The sequence below is a fragment of the Epargyreus clarus genome, unplaced genomic scaffold, assembly GCF_041222505.1.
Source record: "Epargyreus clarus isolate Ecla_fem2 unplaced genomic scaffold, WU_Ecla_fem_2.2 ptg000002l, whole genome shotgun sequence".
Taxonomy (NCBI): Eukaryota; Metazoa; Arthropoda; class Insecta; order Lepidoptera; family Hesperiidae; genus Epargyreus; species Epargyreus clarus.
Genome location: NW_027332210.1, coordinates 8,820,915 through 8,831,955, shown reverse-complemented (window position 1 = coordinate 8,831,955; position 11,041 = coordinate 8,820,915). Strand labels below are relative to the sequence as shown.

Genomic DNA, 11,041 nt, shown 5'->3' with positions numbered 1-11,041 from the left:
GTATGGTTAAAATGTATACCAAATTATTACAAAGTAGTTTTTATCCTAATTTTGTTATCAGTTTACCACATTCTGTGAAAATTTTATATGTTGTCATTTTAGAAAAAAATCGAATAAAAATACGTAGCACGAAATTAAATTCATAAAATGGATAATCATGTCTATTATAAGCAAAGATAGCTTGTAGCCTCTCGATCGATTTGTCCAAGGTTCAAATCCCAGGCACCTCTGATTTATATCCCTATTAGAAATAATTTATCATTTGCTTTAACGGTGAAGGAAAATATCATCAGGAATCCTGTATAACTGAGAGATCTAAAAAGAAAAGTTCTCAAGGGCATGCGAAGTTTACCAACAAGCCCTTGGCCGGTGGCGGACTATGGCCTAATCCTTCTCATTCTCAGAGGAGCCTTGTGCCCAACAGTGAGACAGTAATGGGTTGACAACGAATATCTATTAATAATAATCAATATCGACAACCCTATCATAAGTTGACGGTCAAGAGGACTAAAAATTATCAGAATTATGTATTAACTTACCTATTATTGTTGGAAGATTACCGTAATCTTGTATTTATCGATTGGCGAACACATGCCTTACCACTCAGTAAAAACTCCATGCCAGCCATTTGCAAAAAATACCTGTGACCTACAAAATCCTTCAGAGTCTAATATTATTCATCAAATAATTTATCAAATTTAATAAAAATATTGGACTGACTTACATATACATATATATTTACACATTTTTTCAAGTGAAACTTCTTTAACGGCGTTGTGTACTTTTTGTGATGGGTAAAAATGTTAAACTCCTGTCTGGACACGTTACCTGATCGAAAATTCATAAGACTGTCATGTTTATGTACGATAGGGCCATAAATGAATATTGTATTTTACCATATAAATTATATTACTTTTGTACTTATAATTAAAGCAATTCTTGCGAAATTATTCCCTAACCATTCCAAAATATCAAAAATACACAACGTTAATATTCAAGTTTTCACTTCTGCCGGCACTCCGGCTTCAGGGTACAATTCGTTGTTTTTTCTTTAAACATTTCATGCAAATAACACAGACAGGAAATAAATAATGTAACAGAATTTTGCTTATTTGTGTCCCATTAAATAAGAGTCATTTTCTATGCACACATCCCTTTTACATATACACAAAATGTGTAAATTTATCTACATGGGTATTAATTACAAAAAAATACAATACTAAAGGTATTTTTTTACAAATAAACTTTAATTTTTACTCTTATGACCTATAAAGAACAATAAAGTTCTTGCGAAATAATCAAACGGATAAGAAAAGATAAAGACAAGATCGTTATAACATGTTCCAAATTAATAGGAAATATGCACATTTTTATTTTAAATCATTTATCACTTCGTTTTAACATATATATATTTATACATATATATTTTTTTTAATTATTTAAAGTATCGATAAAATTTGACATTTTCGCGCTCTTTGAATGACGTCACGGAGCGTGTTGTGTGTTGGTAACTGTATGCACACAAAGTAATTATTTAAGGTTTTCAGGTTTCATCGCTATTTACGTCATGGGAAAGGTTAAATAACCACTTTAGATAATATATTTCATAGAGTTATTGTGCAAAAACACTACTATAAACACATTATATTGTGTTTATTTCTGTTGCAAATGATGCGAAAATACGAAAAAAGTGGTGGAAGATTATAAGAAACAGATAAAGTATTTCCAAAATCGCATTAACATTTGCATTTACTGTAACAAACAATAATTTAAGGTAAATAATTTTAAAATATTACACTGATCATCTACTTCGTTTGGTAAGTACCAATCGACTTGTGCATCAAAAACTATCATTTAAAACATACAAAATTTATTATAATATTATTAAGATAAGTGAATGTTAAAAACATTTAAGTTATGATCATTTAATTATTTCTGAATTAACTATGCATAAAAACCTCTTTATCCATTTTTGCATATTTTTATTAAATAGTCCGATTGTGCTTTGACAAAACTACTTTCAACTTCTTGATTTTTCCTTATAATATAGTATAATAAAATATATAGTAAAATCGCACTAGGTAATAAAAAACACTACAGGAATATAAATAAAAACAATTTTCTCTGAAACAGTATGAATATCGACGCCGATTAACATCGTATCACGCAGCGTGACGTCATGTTTCGATTCGACCAATATTCGCGTTTTGCAAATTTGAATTTCACTCGCATAATTTACGATTTTTGACCAAAGTTTTAATCATTTTAATATGAAATAAATAATAAATAATTGTTTACATGTAATTTCAGGACCATAAAGTACCGACGAAAAAAATACCAAGAAAATCTAAGGGCTCGAACACAAAACTGCGATGCGACGCGATGCGAATTCGCAACGCAGAAAATTGCGATGCGAATTGCTGCGATGCGATATCTTGCGGCGTAGCGTCTCTCAGGGTGACCAACAACAACAACCACTGTGCGATGCGAATCAATTCGCAAGTTCTTGCGATGCGTCGAGGGAGCTCGCAGATTTTTGCGATGCGACGTCGCATCGCAGTTTTGTGTACAAACCCTAAATCACATGCATATTCCCTATTACTTAAAGTTTAATCAATCCTCATTATTATGTGGAGTACTGGAGTAATTTACTGATCAAATGTTAAAACAAACCTGTAAATAGTTATGAAACGTTTACAAAGAAAATCTCCGTATCTGAATAGTATTGATCAGAGAATATAGTAACTTATACTGGTATTGACACATAAGGCTATAGAATTTTCATGTTTTTAAAAAGAAACCGTGTGGTATAAATTAGAGAATAGTAACCTTTTCAGTCATTGTGAGCGGAAACTTCAAAAAAAGAAGGTGACAACACTGGTATCTAACTATTTATGTATGTCTAAAAATGTTGTCGATTTAGTATTGTTCTCTATTTTCTTACTAGACGATTATTAAAATTTGTTAATACTAATTCTGTAATTAAAACAAGAGAGTAATGAAAATGATATTGTTAATATGGATGAAATAAATCTAAATTAAATAATGGAACGTAGGGATGTCACTGTCACTTTGTATTTTACGTCACTGTCAATGACGGTTTTGTTTTCGATTTCTATTGTGCCCATGAAGTTATAGGTAAATATGGAGGCCAGACTTAGAACAAAATCTTGAGGCAAATACCTACGTATCTCCATCCCGCTTTCTGTGGGCCGACCTCTCTTTCTAGTGTGGACTATAGTATTGCTATCTTCTTCTTTAAATCTCCTAGAAAATTCTTAGAATTAGTAACCACACTAGCCTAACCAGAAGTTAAACACTGTCAAATAATTTACCTTTAAATAAATACTTGAACTATGATTAGTTCAATTGAAAATCCCAAAATCGTAGGTCACGTATGCATATCTGGGTTGGCAATTCAACGAATTATAATCCCATTTCTTAAGGATTCGGTAATGTGGCAACTAGAATTGTGTAGCTCGCGAGTGAGTGATATAAAAGATATATATCTTCACCAAAGAGCTAATCACTCATCAACTCCGACGGATTTGAATTATATCTTTATATCCGCATCACATGGTTTAGTTCATAGATTCAAACGATTCCGGATATAAGATCTTCAACTCAACAGTGTTATACTAGCTCGCGAGTGAGCGATGAGTCAAATGAGCGACTGACTGAGAGTGAGTAGTGAGCCTGATTCGAGTCAAATGCGTTGATTGAGATATATAACAGTTACGGTTACGTATTAAACACTAAATTAAAATATTTTATTGCTAAGAACATGGAAACCGGGATATACAAATAGCGTTGGCTCTGATAATTCATATATAATTTCTTGCCAGTTTTGTATTAATTATAGGAATCAAAAATGTTGTCAAAACATTTTGATCTGATTCTCTGATATACTGATATAAAATGTCGCGTATCTTTACAGAGCTACTGAGCTAAAGTGAGATATTGAGCTAAAAGAGTGATATATATCACTGAGTTCAAAAGATATATATCACTCTTTTCACTTTAGTGATACATTTTGCGCAACTCTAGTGGCAACATTGGCCCTATGTGCCAAAATAAATAAAGGTTACCCTACTTAGACAGAGAGGGTCTGCCCACAGAGAGCGAGATGGTGATACATAGGTTTTGCTTCAAGTAGGTATTCGAAGTGTGTTCTCCATATTTACCTATAACTTCATGATTGTGCCAGGCGCCAGCTGTCAGTTCGTCATTGAATGAACGCCTTGACTTATTTTTTGTCTGCTTGCCAGTGGCGCGCTCGTAGAACGTTCGTGCACTATCGGCTTGATTCAATTGAGCGCGGGCGGGTCAGTGCGTTAGGCGCGGAGTTGTAGTTAGTGTAAACAATTGGGTTTAATAATACGTATTTAAAGTTATAGTACTAAACTTGTACTACTTAATTGTTAAATAGGTATATATTATTGATTTTAAAAATCCAATATTCCAAAAATAACAGCCATGTCGGTAATAGGCAAGATAATTCCCAACCGGAACATCGGTAAACTAGGCGCCGCGTTGCAGACTATTAAGTCGAATACCTATTTTACGTACACACAATCGTTATCACAGCCTTTGGACAGGAAACCTGAGTTCGTGACTGCTAAGGATGCATTCGAAAGAACCCTAAAATCCGGTAAGTTGGATCTATTTACGTATCGAGTAGGTACTCATTTTTATCGTGAATATTTTTGGGCGGTAACGATTTGATACAAGTGTTATTATACCCTAGTGGTCGAGATTTGACCAAAAAAACCTAAACAATTTTAGATACTGTTTTTTATTGATAACACTGAGCTTAGCAATAGCTACAAAACCACAAAAAGAAAAGAAAATCACTTGATAAACAAAAGAAAAGAACGTAACTATTTTTAAATCTATATTTTTCCCTTTGAATCCCTTTCGTTGTTATTCATTCACCTATTAAAGGGAGTTCTATGTAGGTCAGGCAATCAATAACCGACCTACTGCTAGTTGACCCTTCAGACTGGTTTGGTCCAAAGTACAAGTTAAATGAATATTTAATACTGTTAATAGATAATTTTCTTACGTTATGAAGGTCTATTATGGCAGTAATTACTATGCTATGTCTGATTTTGGGTATTCACATAATTGTCTGTTACACAGTTTTTTTTTTAATTGGAATAACAAATGAGCTGACAATCCAACTGATGGTAAATGTCACTTCCAACCCTAGATATCTGTAATCAATCCAAAATAGGATGACAGTAGTTCTTGAGGGTGACCAAAGATGCTATACTATATTTGTGGATAAATTAAAATACCTCACATTATCATTACCACCATCTCTATTCATTTTTATACCAAAATTGGAATAGTAAATGTACTGTCCAACTGGTGGAAAGTGGTCACTTCTACCACACCTATAATCAGCCTCAAATTGGAAGACAGTAATATGAGGGCAACCATGGATACCATACAATTATTGTGGATTAAGTTGACATACCTCACCACAGCCCATCAAACTTGTATGTAGCTCTAAATACTGTTTATTATGAGGCTGAAATATGTGTGGGAATGGTGTCTACAGATTTGAATCAAGAAGGGTTCTACCACCTTAACATGTACTTAATGTTAGGTTTTATGAAAAACATTTGCATGCATACATTTATGGGTGTTGCTGGTTTATAGTTGGAGATGTGACATCTACCCACTTCTGAATTTTGATTTTGAAGGTGGTAGAACCCTTTGTGGTTCGACTCCGGCGGCGGCACCGCCACACCTATTTCTACCTAATAACAGCAGTGTTAGGCGCTGCTGTGTTCCAGTTTGAAGGGTGTGGTAAGGGAGACAGACTTTTCCGAGGCGTTCCAGCTTAGTCCTCAGGGAGTAGCGGCGCATCTGTGGCCGACCTCAGGTAGGAATACCTAATCCTATCTGGGGTTGATTAAAGATGTCCATGGGCGACAATAGCCACTTACCAGGTGGACTGCATGCTCATCTGCTACCCTTATATTATAAAAAAAAAAAATTTGAAAGATTAAAACTATTTTTTGAACTAATGCACAACTTTTATTATGCCGATTTAAAATACAACTCAAACATAATGACCATTGTTTTTCTTTTTTCATGCTAACTATACAATCCAGCCAGTGACTTTATAAATGCGAACTTATTATAATAAAAATCAATCAATTTAACATCATGAAAATAGCACAAAAAAAATAAGGAAATAATTAAAATAATACTATAGTAAAATAATTTGAATATATTTCTAACAATAGCAAGTATATAAGAGTTTGTGTGGTCAAGTACATCAAACAAAACAATTCATTATTTTAATGTTTAGTGGATTCACCAAATGTCCAAACATTCATTAAAAAAGAAGTTAATTATTGCTCTAAAGTTGAAATATGTATTTTTTAATTGTACTTTTCAAACCGGTCAAAGTTCAAAAACATTCCATTTGATGTTTTCCTCATTATATTTATACTAAATAATAAACTATATTTTTTGTACATATTTTATCTACGAAGTTTTTATCATTACTTATTATAAACTGTAATTAATATTTATAATTGTCGTAACAAACTGGTCACAATACGTGGGTTGGTTGGTTAAAGTTAAAGTATTGCCTTTAAATCTGTGATTCTGAAAGTAGGCAACAACACCCTTTTGGGCTCTGAGAACTAAAAGGTGGTGGTAAAAGACATAGAGAAGGGTTAGTTTGAAGATGTTTAAGGGATGAAGGATATTTTTTTCTTATTTTAATCTAACTTACCTCCTGTTCTACATGTATTCAGAAGGCTTTACAAATTAGCTTGACCTGTATGTATGTAAAGGAATCTTTGAACTCGATTTTTACCCCCTTCGAACCAAATAATTTAAAATATCGAACACTTATCAAGAACCGATGACAATACACGATTTTAATGATTTTGTCCCATTCTCCTCATCTGGATCGTCAGGATTACGGTTTTAGCATGGTTTTTAGATTTTAAACTATAATTTATTATTCAAGGAATTTAGTTGATAACAGATATACCTCATTAAATGCAATGCTGGTATGCTATTTCAGTTTTAAAAAGAAAAAAAACATTCTCACAGTGGGCAGAAACCATAGATTAGTAAAGATTACTCACTCCTAACAAGAAAACGTACCCAGTTTTTAGAAATGAAATAGTTGCGTAAAAAGTTTTGCCACGTCTCCGTGCTAAAATGTCCCTAAAATATTTGAAATAATTATTTATTTATTACGTAAATTACGCAGTATTAGTTATTTATTCGTAAATTTTCTCTAAAAATGTTTTTATTTGTCAAGAATTCAAAAAAATAACTTACTAAAATAAACCGTTTGTGGCTTTATTCAATTTCAAGGCGGCGAAGTATCTTTACTAATCTATGGCTGAAACGAAACAAATTGCAAAATGCTGTAATTTTTTTCGCTTTCTGTCGTAATTTGTATTTATAAATGGTTTTATAAATCAAAATAAGTATTAAATTTTTTCCTATTATTTTCATTGTCAAATTAAATAAATAATTAAATTACGTAATTCCTCTTGCTTTGATTAAAATATTTCTTATCATAGCACTATTATCGCGACACCTGCTTTAATGGAATTCACTTTTAATGGAACAGAAATAAAGATCAATCAGCAGTTTTCCGCAATATTAAAAGTCATCATTTTGGCTTAGGTACTTTTAACCAGATAAACCGGTTATCACCGGTTATGTTATAAGTAGGTATTTATCTCTAAATCAGCATTAATCAGATATGTTGTCATAAAATATTTGTATTTTATTTATAGAAGTATTTATAAATGATAATACATGAACTTAGACAAGACTCATACTTTATAAAATTATAGGTAACATAACATTATGTCTGATGAAATTATATTAATGAAAATATATAGGTAAGTTAAAAAAATCAATTTTTCGTAATTTTATTTTTTTATAATTTGTCCACAGGGGTTCTACCATTCTGCACATTTTACCAATAATTCGAAGGTTCTTCTTACTAGTTCTATTACGAGATTTTACAATCAAACTTAGGAAAAAATATCCATCCCTTGACAAAAAAGTATATGCAAGTTGCATAGCAATATAAAATTTCCTTAAACATGCCACATATTATCTATATTTGTGTACAATGAATCTCTTTATTTTATCACAGGATAATTATGTTAATACATGATAAATGAAAATGCAGCAATTACGAAGCAATTTCGGACCATTCTGACGTCATATAAGTACAAATATTTATATAAGTAAACATACTCTATGGATTTTGTTGCATAAGTTTCAAGTGCCATCTTGTTCAGAGATTTTAAGGCCTGCGCCAAATGTAATAACTACATGTAAATATTCGAACACATGTGATAAACATCCTTAGTGTGTTGCTTTATTTAAATTCGCACGTTTTTAGCTGCCTGGCGCCGGCATAGCTTTAAAATAATATACATACATTAAAATTAGCGGGAAATATCTAGTTCGCTCTGCAAAATACATCTATGGCTCTGAAGTAGTTTTTGAAACAAACGACGAAAGAGTGCATTTCCACCAAATTATAATACCACTATCTTCGATCACTAATAAGAACACCACTATTCCCCCTTTTCCCGTAAGATAGGAGCATCTATTTGACTAAATGTAGAAGATGGGTGTGTCTATTTTTTATTGTTTAACCTAACGATTAGGCAGACGTACTACCTGATGGAAAGTAGTCAACGCCACCTATGGACATTTGCAACACCAGAGTAGTCGAATGCATCGCCGGCTTTGTATGAGAGCTCTTTTTGCACCTCTTTTGAAGAGCCCCATGTCAGCACTCCGGGAATACCTCAGGAATTTAGGCATTTATTGTGGTCACTAACAAAATACAAAGTAACGATTGCTATCAATTGGCATTACGTTGCAGTTTATAATATTTATATTTATACTAGCTTACCCGGGAAACGTTGTGTTGCCATATAAATGAAAAAATGTTAGGGGAAAAAGCCCTTATGACTCAGGGGTATGAAAAATAGATAGTAGCCTATTCTCAGACCTACTGAATATGCGTATAAAATTTGGTGAAAATCGGTAAAGCCGTTTCGGAGGAGTACGGTGACTAACATTGTGACAAGAGAATTGTATATATAAGATAATCGAAAAAATCTATAACTGTTGAACTTTGGATAAAACGGGTATGAGGTCACAAAAATAACAAAAACTTGTTTATAGTTATTCTCTTGAAAGTATTTTTGACGATTAAAAACGTTATTTTTTGTCTTTTCCTTCTACTGCTTAAGAACTGCGTTTAATATATAATACAATAGTATTTTTTTTTTAAATTACGGAAAAAAATGGTTACGTTTACGCAATAAACTAAGTACCTATTATTATGAATACATTGAAAGACAACACACACAGGCTTTACATGTAGAGTCCATAAAGGAGACCTTATCCATTCTTCTGTAATATTTTTTTATAAATGTATACTTTTTTGGGAACGAGACTTACATAACACGTAGGTATGTCATGAAATTATTTCATAAAATCTGCATATTACTTTATGTAATATGCAATATTGTCATTGAACGAAATAAAAAGGATATTTTTTCCTTTTTATTCCGTATTATCACAGGTTGAAGATTACGTACAGTATGTGCCAAAACACAAGTATGCGAAGAGGTCAATGCGATATTCAAAACTGGTTCTTATGACTCAATTTGTAAAGTTTTCCTTTACATATGTATTATACAAACGTACCTATATACCCGCATAATACCCATGTCATTATCGTTGGCCGAGTAAATAACGTAGTAACAATAGACGATAGGTAGTATAATAGTATCATGCATTACTGTGCGGAAATCAATACTCTGAAGTTAGGAATAAAACTAGTTTGCAACACTCCACTAACAATGTATGATGGTATATAGTTCAACCCATGCAATTTGCCCCATTCCCCGTACATAGGATATGTGCAGTCGTGCATATGTAACAAAATATAAATATACACGAATCACCATACATATTACCTCCAACATGTGTTCCGCTCATATTTTTGACACGTCCTCAACTGAGGACTAAGCTGAAATGCCTCGGGAATGTATGTCCTTCAAACCAGAACATTGTAGCACTTAACACTGCCGTTATTAAGCAGTATTAGGAGAAATTGGTATGGCAGTGATGGTGCCGTAGTCCACCAGAGCGTTCTACGTCTTATTTTATTATGGTTCTTACCTTCTTCTATCTTTAAAATGTTCAGAGTGTAAAACGTAATTTATGCGGATTTGTAAAAGTAAGACAAACATTACAAGGTTAGGTATAAAGGAAAACTTACCTGTAGACGTGCTAATAGAAGGCTAGCAGCGACACGTAAAGAGGATTAAATTAGCATTTTGCTGTCGTCCGAGTCTGCACGAATTAGCTTGTAATTGTATTACAATGTCTGTATTTAATTACAAAAATTAAGTCATGATTTAATAGAATTTCTAAGTGCATGCAGACTGTTCAAATATTTGTTTTTGGAATGATTTGTTAGCGGTAATAAGGCCCCGTTTATGTCTACAGACATTGAACGTGCCAGGCATGGGCCGTGGCAGACAATATTTTCCTATACAATTGTGTATATTGTAGGTGTGGTAAGGGAGTTATACTTTTTCACAGCTTAGTCCTCAGGGGTAGGGGCTCAGCTGTGCCCAACCTCAGGTAGGAATCTAATCTTATTTGGGGTTGATTACAGATGTCCATGGGCGGCATCCACTTACCATCAGATGGACTGCATACTCGTCTGTATTATAAAAAAATATAAATATATTTATATCTATCGTAACACGGCCGCGTGGATACGGGTAGTGGCTGTCAATAATATGATATAAAAATATTATGTCCTCTCCAAGGTTCATACCTGTCATGTTCAATGTCTACAGATAAATGATAAACACTTTACGTAGAGACCCTAAAATATTTTTAGAACAAAAGTTGACTACAAAAAAAAAACTAATAATAGATGCTCCACCTAAATTTGTACTTTTATGTTTTTTTACCATGTTCGTTTTTATGTAGACATGTTAAC

General features: G+C 32.8%; 1 protein-coding gene across 1 annotated transcript in view; it reads left to right on the top strand.

The window, feature by feature from the left end:
- The first annotated feature begins 4,249 nt into the window (after positions 1-4,249).
- LOC140747374 (succinyl-CoA:acetate/propanoyl-CoA:succinate CoA transferase) overlaps positions 4,250-11,041 on the top strand; it is a 31,243-nt gene continuing 24,451 nt past the window's right edge. The window contains exon 1 of the mRNA XM_073079800.1: positions 4,250-4,651. Coding sequence (XP_072935901.1) covers positions 4,477-4,651 — 175 coding nt within the window. The 5' untranslated portion in view covers positions 4,250-4,476. The remainder of the gene's footprint in view (positions 4,652-11,041) is intronic.